Source organism: Cryptomeria japonica, chromosome 10 (genome assembly GCF_030272615.1).
Source record: "Cryptomeria japonica chromosome 10, Sugi_1.0, whole genome shotgun sequence".
Classification (NCBI taxonomy): domain Eukaryota; kingdom Viridiplantae; phylum Streptophyta; class Pinopsida; order Cupressales; family Cupressaceae; genus Cryptomeria; species Cryptomeria japonica.
In genome coordinates this window covers 810,662,127-810,680,659 of record NC_081414.1, presented here as the reverse complement: position 1 = coordinate 810,680,659, position 18,533 = coordinate 810,662,127, and the positions used below count along the sequence as shown (strand labels likewise).

The 18,533-nt window shown below is 35.3% G+C and overlaps 1 protein-coding gene across 1 annotated transcript; it reads left to right on the top strand.

The window, feature by feature from the left end:
• Window positions 1-2,383: 2,383 nt before the first annotated feature.
• LOC131859303 (lachrymatory-factor synthase-like) lies at window positions 2,384-2,857 on the top strand. Its single transcript, XM_059212896.1, has one exon. The coding sequence runs from the start codon at window positions 2,384-2,386 to the stop codon at window positions 2,855-2,857; it is 474 nt and encodes a 157-aa protein (XP_059068879.1).
• The last annotated feature ends 15,676 nt before the right edge of the window (window positions 2,858-18,533 follow it).

The window sequence follows — 18,533 nt, the reverse complement described above, 5'->3', positions numbered from 1 at the left end:
TATACATGTTCTTGATAATCTTTTAATTGACTATTTTTATTTTTCTTGATGCTATATTTCAAAAATAAATTATCAATATATTTTAAAGCTTAGTTTAAATATAAAAAAAGATGTTTGTTCAATTTAATCTTCCCTATTATATGTTTTTAAGACTTGAAAGACTACTTATTAAAAATCTATGACCCATCACATGAAATGGCATAATTTGACATTAAAACTTTTGAATGAAATTTTACTTTAAATTAGCACATTAAAATATTAGTGATTTTTTTATTTATATGATCTCATACACTTGTCACAATTTGAAGATAAAATCTTAATTATTACTCTTGTGGAAGAAAGTTACTTAAGAATCATTATTATTGTGGAAGAAAATTTGTATAGAAAGATTAAAAAAATGACTATATTGTGCTTTCCTAAAAATATAATTTATATATTTTAAAGTAATTGTATAAATAAAATCACTTTCTAACTGCCCACTAAATTTATATCATATTGTTCGTTAAACTTTTTGAAATCTTCAAAATATAAGTCTATTATATATTGTATTGAACTAGTTCAACTTCCCAAGGGGTGTCCTATTGTTCTCTATCTCACAAGATCCCTAAAGTCAATGTTTTTCTCTCAGGTCATTGAGAAAATGACTTAGGAATGACAACTCCAAGAACACGTGATATTTGATTTATATGCATGAATGAATTATAAGATATATATGATGTTAGAACTATGATGATTAGCAATTATCCTAGCATAAATATTCTATGATATGAAAAATACTTCTAAATGCACTATGATGATATTGTAAAAAAGAGAGGCTAAAATGCTTAGTAAATTAGACTATAATGTAGATGAACGAAACTTGGATTGATTAAAAATAACGAATGAGAGCTCCATTTATAGGGAAAATAGGGCAATGGATGGTCAATATTGAATAATCTTAACAAGGGCTAGGATTGAAAGTTAATGAATCCATGTTTATAATTCTCACCAATGAAATGGTGACAATTGTCAACAAAGGGTTGCTTGAGAGGAGATGCAAGAAGCATCAAATGCCTGAGAAGACATGAAGGTTACCCTAGGAGGTAAGGGTTAAAGTTGGGTTAGGGTTATCCAATGGATAACATTTTTATCCAAGGGATAAACTCTTCTACAAGGGTTAATAGGTTAACCAGGGTTAAAGCCATGAATGCTTCCCTTGGGTTAGATGAGGATTAAGTTAGAGAGAAAGTCTCTAACCATGCAACAAGGTTGAGGTAACCATTAATAGTTAGGAAGAATTTGGGGACAAATTTGTAAGAGTCCTTCCAAATTTGGGGGAACTCAACAAGTTAGCTTGTTGAAGAAATAAAGCCTTTAATGCATTTAGAAGACTTTCTTCCAATTTTGAGAAGTGACCTCCTCAAACTTAGGGAAGTCATAGGATAAGAGGGATTAAGCTTAATTGGTTAAGATTAGATGGGTTCTAGAAGAATGCTTAGGAGACAAGTGGGAGATGTAGGAAAATGCAAGTGGATGGAGGAAAAGGATTTTAATTAAAATAAAATTGATTTTTTTCAATCAAAATAGATATACAAGTGGGGGATTTTAATAAATAAATTAGATTTATTTATTTGCATGGATCAATTTAATTAAATGTAAATTTAATTAAAAGGGGAGAAAGGGGAATTAATTAAATAGAGTGATTTATTTAATTAATGGCTAGAAAATGGTTTAGGTGAATTTAATTAAATAAATTGGTTAATTCATTTAATCAAATAGATGAATGTGAAGAAATTAATTAATAGAAATAATAGGGTTAAAATAAATATTAAATATTTATTTAAGAAAGTGGTCTGATTTATACGTCTACATATATAATGAAATAATTTGACATTTAAAAATTTGAATATGAATATACTTTAAATTAATAGATTACAATATTGTTTCTTCTTCTTTCAATTTGGACATAATCTTAATTCTTAAAGTTTGCTTACAAAATTGTTATCTTGTGGAAGAAAGTTTGCATCGAAAGGAAGCATTAAATTATATAACCTAACAATTTATTTTTCATTTAACATTTTTATAATTTTGTTTAACAGATGGCATGCCTTGATTGTAATTCCAAAGGGAAAAATACAATCGTATAGATGCTCATGAAAATATGACCTTACAATTCAATAAAAATGCTGAATTAAAATAATGCACTCCCTAGAATTATCATGGCTGCCTACGCCAGGAACTGTTTGTATTGGCATAAGAATTAAAATAAGCCACTCCCTAGAATTATCATGGCCGCCTGCTCCAGCCATTAAATTTCCTTCGGCTAGATTCTTCGATCCTCCTGTTTTCAATTTATATCTCCTCCTTACCTCTGACCATTCCAAATCTTGTGCTATATGCAAAAATGGTGAACCCTAAATGGCGTGCTTCCATGGTAGTTCCTGTGACGGCTTCATTACAATGCGTGTGGGAGATTCTCAACGACTTCTGTGGATTGAAAAAGTGGCAGCCTACCTTGCTGGTTTGTGAAAGAGTGGATGGAACGCCTGCGCAGGGCCCTGGCTGTGTGCGCTACGTTTCTTTTCCGTCTCCCTACTCACCAGGCCAAATTGCTTGGGCCAAAGAAAAACTCACATCCTTGGACTGCACTAACCATTATTATGGTTATACTATTAGCGACACAAACGTGAAGGGATTTGATGGGTATGAAGGCACTTTGCAAGTCATAGAAGGAATGGAAGAGGAGAAGTGTTGTGTCAAATGGTCTTTTGAGCTCAATCCAGTTGATGGCCTATCTCAACAGGAGTTTGTGGATAACTTCAGCTCTGTCTTGACTGCCACCATTAACAGTCTTCAAGATGTTGTTTCTTTCCATTAGATGTGTTCTTCATATTGAAATAATTTCATGTTTCTTTCTCTCTAGCTTTCATGGATCTTGACGAGTTTCATGTTCCTCACTGTGTAAGGTTTTAAGATGCTTAAGTGTAATGGGTGTTAATGAAATCTTTGAATTTTCTATTTTATGACAGGCTATGATAGTTTAGTTACTAATTAGGAACATACATGGGCATGTTCTTAATAGTTTCTGTTATTGGACCTCTGTCTTGATTGCCATCATGGTCACTCTCCAAGATGCTGCTTCTTCCTCGTATCTCTATCAACAAATTGAAAGTATGTTATGTTTATTTCTTTGAGCAAGATTAATTCCATGTTTATCTCTGTGTAGTTTTCTTTGTGAATGGATTTATGAAACTCTAAGATGTCCATTAAAATAAAAAAATTGGGATCAGATTTTTATTACTATTGGATAAATGAGTTTGATTCAAAAATTATATATTCAATTTCTGATAATAATATCATAATTTGAAACACATTGAAAAATATCTTATTGATGTCGATGTATCCATTCTACTAAATATGACCAAGATGATTGATGCTCTCACTTGTAAGCGTAATATTCAAACATAGCATATTACTTTCTTTATGGATCTTCTCTATCTATCCTGTAAGGATCTTTATCACACGCTATATTCTTGTGATTTGAAATCTGTTGTTGCTCAGTTTTATTGTAAGCTAACAAAGGATTTCTTGTTGCCTAAAAAACCCTTGCTTTTCTTCTATTTTTTTCTTGATGGAGGCTTTATATACTTTGTAATTCATTTGTAAATTAATGATACAATTTTCATTCTTCTTTTCGAATTTTCTTTTATTAACCTACAAGTTCTCATCTTTTTTTCCAACTATATCATACTATCTTGTGCAAGTTTAGTTAATATTTTACATAGCACCATAGCACACATGAGTGCTCGAGAGAAGAAGCATAACATACATTTTTTTGCAGGCATTGAAGACTAGAGATTAAAGAATGGAATTTTCAGCCTATGCTATTCTCATGCCATACAACCATTTTGAATGAAAGTCAAAGATTTTGCTTCAACTCAAAAGTGGAGGCTTGTATCGAATAGTCATGGATATAGAGGTTGAACCTAATTGTGTGATTGAAAAATCCAAATATTTCAACTAGATTGATAAGGCTTATGTTCTTCATGCTTATCTATGTCTCCAAAATTGTTTTTTCATTTGGAAGAATACACAACTCCAAACCATGTTTGGACTATGTTGGAGACTCTTTTTGGAAAGCAAGATGAGATGCAATATCACATCCTAGAAAATGAGCTAAATTTATTAAATTCAAGAAGTTTTGAAGATATTCAAGACTTCTTCACAAAGTTTCTAACTTTATTACTTGAGTTGAAAGGATCCAAATTGACAAATCCACAAAAGGAAAGAAATTAATTATTTCTATTCTATTAAAATTGGGTCCAAAATTTATTGTATGTGTCTTCAATTTTCACATAATTAGGCTTACAACTAGACCAACTTGGAATATGCCCACACTTGATGCTTCTATTGACTCTTTGATATGTGAGTAGGATAAGCTCATAAAGATAAGTACTAACACATGCAAATGATGAAAGTGGAGTTTTGAATGAAAGATATGGTCATTTAAAATTTAGATACACACAACAACTTAGCAAACAAAGATGGTTAAAGGATTTCTTTTTCATAGAATTTTTTGATGGAGGTTGTGAGGGTTGTACTCTTGGAAAGCATCCTCAAGAAAAGTTTTAGAAGGAGAATATATGGAGAGCTTATTCTCCTTTAGAGATTGTTCACAATGTTCTAATGAGTTTATTTTCAAAACCTTTCATGAGAAAAGCCAATTATGTGCTTACATTCACTGACAATTGCACACGATTCACAAGGGTGTATTTTATCAAATTCAAGTATGAAGTGTTTGATAGTTTCAAGATTTTCAAAGCCTATGTAGAGAAGTAGTCTAGGAAAAGGATCAAGATCCTCTACATAGATAATGGGGCAAAGTATGTCAACAATGATGCTCAACATATTTGTGATGAAGATGGAATACAGTTGTTGTAGAACACAGTTCCTTACATTCCATAATAGAATAGGGTAGTTGAGAGAAAGAATCAATCTTTGAAAGAGATGGACAATGGCATGTTAAATGCAAGATCTCTTCCTTCCAAATTGTGGGCTGAACCAATCAACTATGATTCATACATACAAAATAGATCTCCTCACAAATCTATTACAAGAAAAACCCCTTCTGAACCATGGAAAGGCATGCAACTAGAAGTCACACATTTTCACATCTTTGGATCACATACATGGGCCCACATTTCTATAGAAAATAGGAAGGGTTCGGAGCCTCAAAGAAAAGAATGCATATTTTCTGGATACCCAGATAGCATCAAGGGATACAGACTACTAGATCTTTCAATAGAAACAATCTTCACTGAGAGGAGTGTTTACTTTGATGATACATTTAGTCATTCTGATATCATTTCTAATACTTTTGAATCTAATTCCAATGAACATGAGAATGCATATGTAGATCAAAATCCATTTCTTGTTTTGGCTTCCAATGATCATTCAATATCCCTTGTCAGAAATCAAAGAATAATGATCTTAGCTGAAATATATGATGCCCCTCATGCACTTTTAGCTACTGAGCCTATCATGCAAATGCATGCCTATGTGGCTCTAAGATATGACCCTCAAACTTATGCAAAAGATGTATGAAATCCTCTTTGAGAAATAGTCATGGATGAGGAGTACAAATCCCTCATTACAAACCAAACTTGGGACTTGGTTCCACTTCCTTCCTATCACAATCTTGTTAGATGAAAGTGGGTCTATGGAAAAATAAAGTAGCAAATAGACATATGATTAGATACAAAGCAAGGTTGGTAGCCAAAATATCTCAGCAAGTTTATGACATTAACATTGATTCATTATTCTTTATTAAACAATATTATTTTTAAATAAGAAAATACAAAGAAAACCCTAACTTCTTTCTAATCTTCAAGAAAGCAAAATTGACAATCTACATTTGCTAAACATTTTCAACTGAATAGTCACCTTATCACCAAGTTAAAACACAACCTAAACTTCTTTAATTTCACTGAAAAAACCCTTGTATGTATCACTTAAATGGGATACTTTACTTTGTTTAGCATAATGCACCTATTTAATGACATTGTCATAGAGCTAAGTGTATGGAAGCTCACCTGGATTTGAACCTGGGTTATCACTGCTATAAGGGCTTCTACATATTACTCTGCCACCACCTACTCACGATTCTAACCACGTATTGTGATTAATTAAAATATTGCATTTTTTATTTTAAAAAATCAACGTTTACCATGTGTTAAAAAGCCTTCTCTTGAGCCTCCCAAACACTGCATGAACCCTTCAAACAAACTGATATAACTTAGTAGTGAATAAATCCAAACTTATTTTCTTTGTGCAAATTTACAATTTATGCACTATTCATACCTCACTGGTCCACAAAACATAATATTTTTCCCACTATTGATTTCCCACAACCATCGAATATCATTGTAAATGAGTGAAAAATATTCAGTAATAACGGTTGAATGCTTTTCAACAAGAAGATTTAGAGGTTAAACAAAAATTAAACAAACAGATCTATTTAATTTGAAGCATTTTCTTGCTCACAAGGGATGGTTTAAGTTCAAAAATTTACTATGGGGTTTTAGAAATGCAACATTTCCTTGATATGGAAAACGTTGAGATCTGATTAAAAATATGGCTCCTTATGAATCATAAACAAGATAGGCTAATCGTTTAAACAATGTTGTGGGTAAACTGTATTTATTTCATTATATAATGCTATGGAAATGAATGCCCATGGAATTTTCAAATACATTATTGAACCACCCCTTTGAAATTTTACACCACTGAAAATCAAAATCTAAAGCCAACAAAAATCACTAGCACTCAGAATACATTTTTTTCTTTTCCTACAGATATTTCAGCCTACAGCTTTTATACGTTTCCAATATACAGGTTCAAATCTTTATTTTATCCACATAAGACCTTAAAATTCAACTCATCAAGTAGTAATATAATATTATATTAAATTATATAATAATATTTGATATTATTATATAATTTTTCACATTATTTTCAGTTAAAGTCCACAAACGAAATTTTGATTGGGGTGCCTTTTTCCTTCTTTAACTTTCGAGTTGTGCTCAGCGTACGGGCCAAATGTAATCTTGTTGTTGGCCCTGACGGCCTGTGTTTTATGTTTGAAGTCTGAAGGAGCGTGGAGGTGACAAATGGATCAGTTTTGGTGACTCGACATTTCTTTTGGGCCCCAGCCTGTAGCTTGAGAGAGATGGAGACACATAGCATCTCTGGACTATCAATAATATTTTTGTTGGGATGCTTTTCTGTGGAGTTTCCTCTGAGCTTCCGCATGTTCTTCAAGGTGCATTGTCTACTAGGTCACGCTTAGCATAAACTTTTCTATTCAGGCGGGTATGAAGATCGTCAAGGCTAAGTGGGAGTAACAACCTCGGGGGCCGTTTTGCTGGGTGTGTTCCTGCGGAATGTTACGACATGGTTTTTCTGTTTCAGGGGTGGTTGTGCATGGTTGGCAGATGTTTGAGCTATTAGCAGAGTGGTGGGCTCTATTTATGCATTATTTTTCCTTTTTTGAGGGTTTCAAAACTTTCACGGAGAACAATTAAGTTTTCGTAGATAGAATTTCAGCCTTTTAGTTGTTATTGTTTTCCTGAAAAAGGTTAATCAAATTGTGTCTGCGGCCTTTGTGATGCCTCTTTTCAGTATGCTTTGATAGTTGTCTGTGCTTTTCCATGTAATTCTTATGACTTTAGAAATATATATCAGACTCTATCGATTAAACTATGTTTTGCACTTGTGATTGATATTTCTTTATGTTGCGAAGGAATCTTAATTGTATCTTAATTGTGGCTCTATTTGGATATATAGATTGTTCAATGGGCTTTAAAACCGCATGCCTTTGTGTTTTATATGTTGTTAATATTTTTACAAAATGCTTTGGTGTATTGCCTTAGTAGTTTAGATCTTGTTGTTTTAAGTTTTCTTCTTCCCCTTTTCTCAAAACCATAAGGAAGTGGTAGCTTCTTAAACTCAGAGGTTATTTAGTGAGTCTTGCACAATTGGTCCCCCATCATTGAATTTCCCATAAGGTTCTTCACTTTCAAACTAAATTTTAGAGTCAAAAGTTCTTTTTCGGGCACGCCTCATGGAGCCATAGTTTGAATAAGCCCTGACCCAGTTTATGACTCACAAGTCTGTTACCAAGAGTCAAAGAGCCTTAAATCCCAGTTTACTCCTTTCCCCCTTGGTGAATGTTCATTCGGCTGCATCTTCCTCTTCTTAGAGCTTACCAGTCTTTCTTGTAATCACCCTCACAACGATGGCACACGTTCCCCTCAAAAATTTTGTGACTTGGAATAACAGGAGCCCCCTCATTCCCCCAACTCCACCTGTAGTCTAGGGGCCAATCCCTGTGGCCACATTGAAAGTTGTACCCAAGTTTACTAGGGAATGTCATAACACTCCCAAAGAACATTTACAAGATATAGCCAGTATCTGCACAGTTCACAACATCACCGAGCAACATGTAGCCTTGAGATTTCTTGTAGCCTCTTTCAAAGGAAGAGCTCTAGATTGGTTTAGAACCTCTGACCATAATACTATAGCATATTGGGATCAGCTGGGCGACCATTTCTTTTAGAGATTCTCTGACAAGATCGACAAATCATCATAGATGCACCAGTTGATCACAATAAAGAGCACCCCTTAGGAAGCATTCACAAAATTCAATTTGAGATTCTAGAGGACCTAGCAAAGAATACCTCTATCCACATGCCCTCCTGTGGATATGGCATTCATCTTTTACCTAAAGGATTTCAATTCTGTCATATCGGTGATGATCCAATCTCTAGGAGGCAACACCCTCCCATAATCATTCGACATAGTAGTTCAAGCAGAAAATAATTTGATCGACATCAGGAAGCTTGCCCCCCACCCCATCATACCAGTCTCTCCTGAGATTTCTCACCAAACTCCTGAAGAGGTCGTCCCTAGTACATCTACCCCATAATATATGTATGTCTACCCCAGCCCTTAGCAAAAATATGTCCCTCCACAATTGTCTCTAGCTGCAAAGGTCAACGACATGAAACACTTGTTGAGATCCTTCTCAACCAAAATCTCACCTGCTAGACCCCCTTTTCAGCAAAATTTCCAAGGAAACCGACCTCCATACCAGCATAATCAGCATGCAAATCACTATGCCGATAAGTCTAGACAGCCGAATTGCCAAATAGTCTTAGTCCCCAATCCTTTGCAAATCGTTTACCCCAACACCGACAAGGAGTTAGCAGTGGGTTAAAATAATCTAGCGGATGATACTAACTCTTGGTGTTTTCCCTGCAATAACACTCACATACCAAGAAATTATCCAAGAGGGAATCTACACCAAAAGATTGTAGAGCAACAGGGTCTAGGCGTCACCCCCAATGAGTCTGTTTATGCATCCCCTAGTATGGATAACGCTTCCCTCATCACCCAAATGCAGGGTATGTCAATGCAACATGAAACATAGATAACTCTAGATCATATATTATTTTCTTGGATGGAAGACGAAGATGTGGTGCTAACCAATGGCACAGCTACCTTAAAGGAGGGAGCCCCCTTCGTACAATCAAACTATAATCTCCACTTGAAAAGATGTTTCACTGGGAAGAATATGAATACATCAAGGAGAGCACCCGCTAGATAAAGCTCCTGAGCAACCTGCAGTCATCCCCATATACCCAAGTAAAGAGTTCATCCCCTATAAGCCAAGAGATCCAAAATCATCGGTGCCTGCAATACTAGAAATGGTGGAGCAACTGAAGAAGGCTCTGGCCAATGTATCTCTGTGGGATCTCCTTAGCATCCCAAAGAAAAAGCAAAAACTGAAAGAGGACCTGTCCGACACTAGTGGATGTGCAAGCCGAAATTCCGCTAAAGCTCCAAAGTGCAACGAAAGAAAGCCCCAACCCTATACAGGCAAATCATGCTCTTTGACTGTGGTCACCAACAAGACCACGTCTCCCAAGTCTTAGATGGAAGGTAAGCCCAAACCTAACCCATTCTATCTAACTCTTATAGTCAGTGATAAGCTCCTGCATAATTCTATGATTGATTTCAGAGCTAGCACTACTGTCTGTAACTACTTATCAAGTTGCCATTAGTTTTTATATTTAAAGTCATACTATATATTCTAGTCGGTTAGTACTATCAAATCATGCAGTCGGTACACATAGAGAAGTCAGTATGCACAGTCTAGTCGGTTACAGAGGAAAGCAGTGACAGAACGCAGTACACATCGAGCTATCTATCGAGTATCTTTTTGAGACTACTGGGTAGTAAAGATGACACACCGAGTTGACATACATCGAGTGAAACATGTTACCAGATACATTGAACCTGGACATGCATATGAAAATGTGTTACAAGATCAAGGCACATCTAACCGTTATTACATTGGAAATTGCACTAGAAGATTGTGTATGATTACAAGGACAATCTAACCAATGATATATTTTGTTTAGTTATTCATTCAAGGTATTTTGTTTGTAAGATCAAAGCAATGAATTGGATCACCATTTTAAGAGATCTATTTATATAGCATAAGTTAAGTGCATGTATGCATGAAGGAAGACTGTTACAGAGACACAAAGGTCACCGAGAAGGTTTTCAGAGAATAGTCGAAGAATAGAGTAAACAAAAGGGTTTACCGAGTTACTATATGGGTTACCGAGGTATGCTATAAGCAAGGTAATCTATTCTAGGCACATAGAATCTGCTATAACATTTCAGATGTAAAGTTGCAGATATTTGTAATGATTTTATTGTAATATTGTGAAGGTTGAAAGAGAAACCTTTAATAGGGTAAAAGACTCTAACCAAGTCTATAAATTGTAAAGCCTCTAACTAGGTGCAACATTCAGAATAAATGTTGTAAAATCCTCTAGCAAGGTAGATCTAATAGATCTTGTTACTCCTAATAGGGTAAGCTATCAGAAATAGCTAAATGTAGCTCTAACTGAGCATTCTTTATTATTGTAGTAGTGAAGTTGTGGGTGCCATCCCCACCGTAGTTTTTCTCTCTAACTAAGAGTTTCTATGTAACCAAAATATATGTGTTATGGAGTGAATCATGTATGATCGTTATCTATTTGCATTAACTTTAATTTATGTTACTACACTATTCTATTTATGCATAATAGTGAAGTTATTATTCAAGAAAAGTTTTGGAGTACTGACTCACCCCTCCCCTCTTAGTACATAAGCTTTCCATATTGGGCCTAACATCGTCATGCCTAGACAGATCACTGAGTTTTTGAATATCAAGTACGAACCTTTAAATAGGGGAGTCATGCAATTAGACGGGAATAAGTCTAGACCACAGGTCTTACCAAAAGCCTCTCACTGATATTGTTCACGTGCCCTAGTATTACTGTACCCCAAGAAGTAGTTGTCATTGATATCTTTCTTGTTTTTGGGCTCTGCCTTTCCGAGGATTATACTGCCAAGATAGGAGGCTATATTTTAGATTGGTCTCACCTCATCCTTCGCACTTAGCACACTACCAAACTCAAAATACTCTCTGAGCCCCTTCATGCCAAGCATGTAGCAGACAAGGCCATGATTAATTTTGAACCCACTCATACTTCTATCTTGAATGAAGAAAGGAAAGTCATAGAGCTCCTAGAGGATGAGGAAGTGACCGGGGAGATCCCACCAAAACAAGAGGTTTTCTTAAATAAATTCGTAGACTCTGATCCATTCTCCAACTACCATGTGACTAACCTAGGAAACTATTGTATTTTTCATAAACACCAGGTCATCCCAAAGTTTACCAAAGAGCCATTTTCTAAGGAATAATTGTCATCTACTCTCTAAACCTTGCACTTTGACGGTGCGAGATGCAAAGTAGGTTTCGGAGCTAGGATTTGCCGCACTTCACCTTCGAGTGAGTGAATCTTGAAATCCTTCCGTCTACAATTTGCATGCTCAAATAATGAGGTAGAGTAAGAGGGACTGATCCAAGGTCTAAGCTTCACGGAGAAGATGGGTATTAAGCAACTAAGAGTCTTGGGCGACTCTGAACTGGCAATACACCAAGTTTGGGGAATTTCCAATGCTAAACATGTCCGTATGAGATCTTACTGTTACTACTTATCAAATTGTCATTAGTTTTATATCCAAAGTTATTCTATATACTGTAGTCGGTTACTACTACCAAAATATTTAGTCAGTATGAACAGTCTAGTCGGTTACAGAAGGAAAACAGTCACAAAGCCCAGTATACACCGAGCTATTTACCAAGTGTTATTTCATGTCTATCGAGTAGTAAAGATAATACACCGAGTTGATATACACCAAGTGAAACATGTTACCAGATTCATTGAACCTGGACACACACATGAAAATGTGTTACAAGATCGAGGCAAATAGAACCGTTATCGCATTGGAAATTGCACATATAGATTTTGTATAATTTTGAGGTCATCTAACCAATGAAATATTTTGCATGGTTATTCATTCAAGAAATCATGTTTGTAAGATCAAAGCAATGAATCAAATCACCGACATAAGAAATCTATTTATACAACATGAATTTAGGGTTAGAGAGATATGTGAATGAGAGAAATATGTGTGCATATGTGTATGAAGCAAGACTTATGTGATACATGAAAAATCATAGAGTATTATGACTGTTACAGAGACATAGAGGTCACCGAGAAGGTTTTTAGAGAACAGTCAAAGAACAAAGTAAATAGAAGGGTTTACCGAGTTACTTTATGAGTTACTGAGGTATGCTATAGGCAAGGTAATCTTATTTTGAGCACATAGAATCTGCTACAACATTTTAGATGTAAAGTTGCAGATATTTGTAAAGTCTTATTGTAATATTTTGAAGTTGTAAGAGAAACCTTTAATAGGGTAAAAGACTCTAATCAAGTCTATAAATTGTTAATCCTCTAACCAGGTGCAACATTCAGATCAATGTTGTAAAATCCTTTAGCAAGGTAGATCTAACAGATCTTGTTACTCCTAATAGGGTAAGCTATCAAAAATAGCTAAATATGTATCTCTAACCGAGCACTCTTTATTATTGCAGTAGTGAAGTTGTGGGTGCCATCCCCACCGCAGTTTTTCTCTCTAACCAAGAGTTTCTGCATAACCAAAATATATGTGTTATGGAGTGAATCATGTATGATTGTTACTTATTTGTTTTAGCTTTATGTTATGTTACAACATTTTTTGGTTTATGCATAACAATAAAGATATTGTTGATAAAAGGATTTGAAGTACTGATTCACCCCTCCCCTCTCAGTACATTGGCTTTCCATATTGGGCCTAACAATTGGTATCAGAGCTTGAATCTTGGAAAAGGGTTTAACTGCCTAAAGAGAAAGATATTATCAATGGAAGGCTACAAACAATCTCAGAGGATTGTGTATCTGCAAGAAGAATTGGATCATGCTAATAAAGTGATTGCAGACATGCAAAGGCAAAGGCAAAAATCTTTGAAAGTGAGAAGAAGATTATCTGATGATTTGTAGGACTCTCAAGAGTTAGTGGAACAAATTGAGACATCATCTGAGAATAGTATGTTTGAAGAGACTGAAGAAATGATTGGACAATTGAAAGAAAATAACAAAGCACTGGCTGATCAACTAAAAGCAATGAAAAGAGAACATGAACATTTCAGCACACAGATGACTGAAAATATTGATGCATTGAGGACAACCAAGGACAAAGTAAGAGATCTAGAAAGAAAGAAACAACAACTTGAAGCTTTAGTATCTGATAAAGATGATGAATTCATAAGGTTGACTGGGATTCAACAAAATCTATCAGATCAACTAGGTTATGCACATCATGAAGCAAATATGAAAGATGATGAGAATCAAGCATTGAAACTTGAAGTATCAAGGCTGAGCAATGAACTTGAAACAGAGAAGAAATCCAAGGAAACACTGAAGAAGAGTTATGAAGCATCAAAGATGTTGGATGAGCAATTGAATACAAGATGACCCTACAAAGAAGGAGGACTTGGTTACAAAGGAAAAGACTCTACCGAGAAGGGAATCTACACTACTGAGAGAGGAGAATCATCAAGGCAAGCTGGAATCAAGAAGAACATCAAAAGAAAGAAGCCTATTTGCAACTACTATGGAAATCAAGGTCATACTGCCAATATATGTCAAATCAGAAAAGGTAAGCAACCAAATGCCACTAAGACCAATGGTTATTGTTACAATTGCAATAAATATGGTCACACATCTAATCAATGTAGGACAAAGTCTGTTAACAATTATCGGAAGGCAAAATTCAAAGGGTTTTGTAAAAACTGCAATAGATATGGACATAGTACCGAGAAGTGTTGGTTTAAGCAAAAGAACCACATGTGGTCTGCACACTGAGAAAATACTAGAGGTTACTGAACTCACACAGATCCTTACCAACAATATTCTGTAGTACCATGGGATTACAATACAAGGATATGGTGTGATTGTTGTGGAAGATATGGACATATAAGTGCCAACTGCTTTATAAGGTTTGGAATGAACAATCGAAGATCATGGAGAAATCCTGGTATGGCATGTTTTCATTGTCACAAAGTTGGACACCTGGTTGGAGATTGCAGAGATCAACCTAGAGAAGACACTGAGGAAATAAAAGAGAAATTAAAGATGATTTGGAGAAAGAAGGAAATTGTGTCAAATAAAGAAAGCACCTAACCTACCGAGTTAGGTGCTCCCACTCCAAATTAATCAGTAAAGGTATGAAGGGACTGCATTATCACAAGGTTAAATCTTAAAGTGTTCCTATTTTAGTATGTACTAAATTCAAAATCTACATAGTAAGATGTAGTAGTAAGTTTGGAATTCTATCAAAGTCTTTTGGAGTACTTTATAAGAAATCTGTCAAGTCGGTTAATTCAGGAAGCCTGTCAAGCCAGTATATGAAGGAAATTTGGTTACTCGGTTAAAGCTCAAAAAGGGAAAGAAAGTTGAGTAGAACCGAGTGCATTTAATGTCTTTGACCTAACTTGCATGGAGCCCAATAAGGTTTATTATGTACTTAAAGCATTCTTCGAGGTCATTTTCATTCACCGAGTTTTTGAGAAGTAGTGTAGAGCGAATCAAGGTGATCAAACCATCTTCAAAGTGAAATCTAAGGTATTTACATCAAATCTCATCGCATTGCTAAGCTGGTTTATCGAAATCATTAAGTTGTTATTATTTGCTGAGTGTGAAGTGTCTGCCATTTGTTAAGTTCTCAAACCCTAAGGTTCCTGTGTCAATTTTTATCTGAAATCAAAATGGCACCTGAGATCCAAGACCCCATTGTTGTCAAGAATGCAGAGAAGCCCTCACTAAAATACTCTTTGACTCCCAAAATTGCATCTGAACCGGATGACAAAACTGCCTTTTCACTCATCCCGGATCGAGTCTTGTTAGTCGAGGATGTGAGATTCTTCACCAAATGCCGTGTTGAAGAAATCGATCATGTTGAGATAAAAGATGCATATGATGAATTGTGCACAAATGGTAAAATGGATAGCAAGTATGAGCACATCAAATTCAAGGGATTGACTGAAGCCCTAACCTATCCCTGTGTGTTCAAACCCCAGTGGGTCAAGTTTGTACTAAGCTGAGTGCATGATGATTTCATGTGGCTACAAGAGCAACCATTTAAGATCACTAAGGAAATCATTCATTTGATCACTGGTTATCCTAGCTATGATCATGCCCGAGCACAGAAAATTATATCACAGAAGGAATTGATTAGTTTGACTGGAGTAGAATCTGATTGCAGAGGTTTGAAGTTGAACAATGTCACTGATCCTGAACTCAAATTTGCCATTAGAGTAATTGGTTACTATTTCTTCTAATCGGCAAGGGAAAATAGTGTACCCTATGCACCAGTGGACTTAGCATACAAAATTGTTAAGAAAGGCATGAAAATTGACTTGTGTGAAGTATTGTTGAAGAACTTGTTTGAAAATCTGAACACAATCAGGAAGCTAAAGAAGAACAACTCGGCAAATACTCTAAAATTTGGATCACTACTTGTATGTATGTTTTTCTACTTTGAGAATTTTTTTCCAATAGTCGATAAAGTTATTTGGGAACTACACCAACCAATCACCCATTAGATCAATAACTTCATCAAGAAGTTAGGTGATAACTTTAATGATATAATGGATGATTACTTTAGCAAGTTCCAAGAGAAAATTCCTAACAGGTACCGGATTCCACCCCAGCTAGTAGAAAAATACAAAGATGAACTATGTTTTGAAGTCGACACCGATTATTGTTATGTGAATGCTGTGGAACCGAGGATTCAATCTTTGTCACCTATGGGTTACGAGATTGATTTTGATATCACGCAACAGCAAATCGATGCATTTCTAACACTACCAAGGCATACTACCGAGTTGAGGTATGGAACCTATGAAGAGGTGAAAGAAAAAGTAAAGATGAGCATTGTAGTACCCAAAGCTACAAGGAAGGCATCAAAGATGATTAAGGCATTAACTGAGAAATTCGGAGAAGAGTCTTCCTCCACACCTATCAAAGGCATTCTAGCCATCACGGAAGAGGAGACAGAAGCCCAAGAAGCAGCCATAACACTTAGCACCAAATTGCCTAAGGGAAAAGTGTTGAAGAGAAAGAAACAGGACACTTCAATGGCCCTACCGACTCCTCCAACAAAGAGACCTAACACAAGGGCATCTGATGCATCACCGAGTAAGAAACAAAAGACTGTTGTCGTTCCTAAGGTAACTAGAACTTACAAGAAATCTACTCGGAGACTCATTTTGCCAAAAGACTCGAGTGATACCAAATCTGAAGATGCAAGTAAATTTCAGATTGTGAAAAGCAAGAAGGTAGATGTACATAGTGTAGAAAATTTTTGTAATAATTTGAAGGAAAATGGTGGATTTGGTGGATTCAGATTTGTCAAATATGAATCTAGATCTGCTGATGAAAAGAGGCAAATTGAAGAAGCTATCATTTGAACACTTCTAAAATTCTGAGTGGTCCCATTAGAAGTATGTAATTCTATTCCTAAGGAATTATATGCACATATTGAAACCAGATGGAAATATGTCCTAGACTTAGAGAAACAAATCAGAGAAAGAAGTCTGGTGCATCTCTTTCCTGATATGTCAGTTGATGAAATAAAAGAACATCTGACAAACAACCAAACACAATTTACAGTAAAACAAAAGGCCTCGAAATTGATGAATGGCCTATATATAGAAGTGGAGAAGGAAACAAAAGAGAAATGGCAGGACATCTTTCAAAGAAAGAATGCTGGTGAACAATCTACAGTGGAAATAGTCGATGTCACTAACCAAGAGCCTGATGTCACCAAGCAAGACCCTGCTGACACCATTATTGGCTGATATTAATGCACAAAATTCTTTAATGGATAGTGTCAAGGATGCCCTCTCTGTCACTCTCACCGAAGCCAAGACAAAGTACAAATCCATTTTTGATCAGTTGCTACCTCCAAATGGTAACTAAAATTTGATGTTTGTCAAAAAGAGGGAGTATATCATCAGAGTATATATAGCATCAAAGTACATAGGGGGAGTGTAGTATTCAAAGTATCAAACAACTGGAGTGTAGTATACAGGGGGAGTGTATCGATCAAAATGAGCAGAATAAGTAGAGTATCCAAGAGCCATGAACCGAGCACTGAATAGAGGAAAGAAATAGAGGAAAGAACAATGATTATAGAGTATTGATCACCGAGCACATATAATTAAAGTTTTGTATAGCATATTGATAAGGGGATTATATTTGATTATACTATTTCATTGACTAATGTATATATTGTATGTTTAGTCAAATTTTGTAAAGTATATAGATTTTTGAGTAATGACTTTGAAAGTAGTTTGTCAAACATCTCAACTAATGTCAAAAGGGGAGATTGTTACTACTTATCAAATTGCCATTAGTTTTATATCCAAAGTCATTCTATATACTCTAGTCAGTTACTACTATCAAAATATTTAGTCGGTATGAACAATCTAGTCGGTTATAGAAGGAAAACAGTCACAAAGCCCAGTATAAACCGAGTTGTTTACCGAGTGTTATTTCATGTCTACCAAGAAGTAAAGATAATACACTGAGTGAAACATGTTACCAGATTCATTGAACCTGGACACACACATGAAAACTTGTTACAAGATCAAGGCACAAAGAACCGTTATCGCATTAGAAATTGCACATATAGATTTTGTATAATTTTGAGGTCATCTAACCAATGAAATATTTTGCATGGTTATTCATTCAAGAAATCATGTTTGTAAGATCAAAGCAATGAATCTGATCACCAACATAAGAAATCTATTTATACAACATGAATTTAGGGTTAGAGAGATATGTGAATGAGAGAAATGTGTGTGCATATGTGTATGAAGCAAGACTTATGTGATACATGAGAAATCACAGAGTATTATGACTGTTACAGAGACACAAAGGTCACTGAGAAGGCTTTTAGAGAACACTTAAAGAATAGAGTAAATAGAAGGGTTTACCGAGTTACTTTATGAGTTACCGAGGTATGCTATAGGAAAGGTAATCTTA

Coding starts and splice junctions, on each gene's coding strand:
- LOC131859303 (XM_059212896.1), top strand. CDS start 2,384: ATGGTGAACCCTAAATGGCGTGCTTCCATGGTAGTTCCTGTGACGGCT.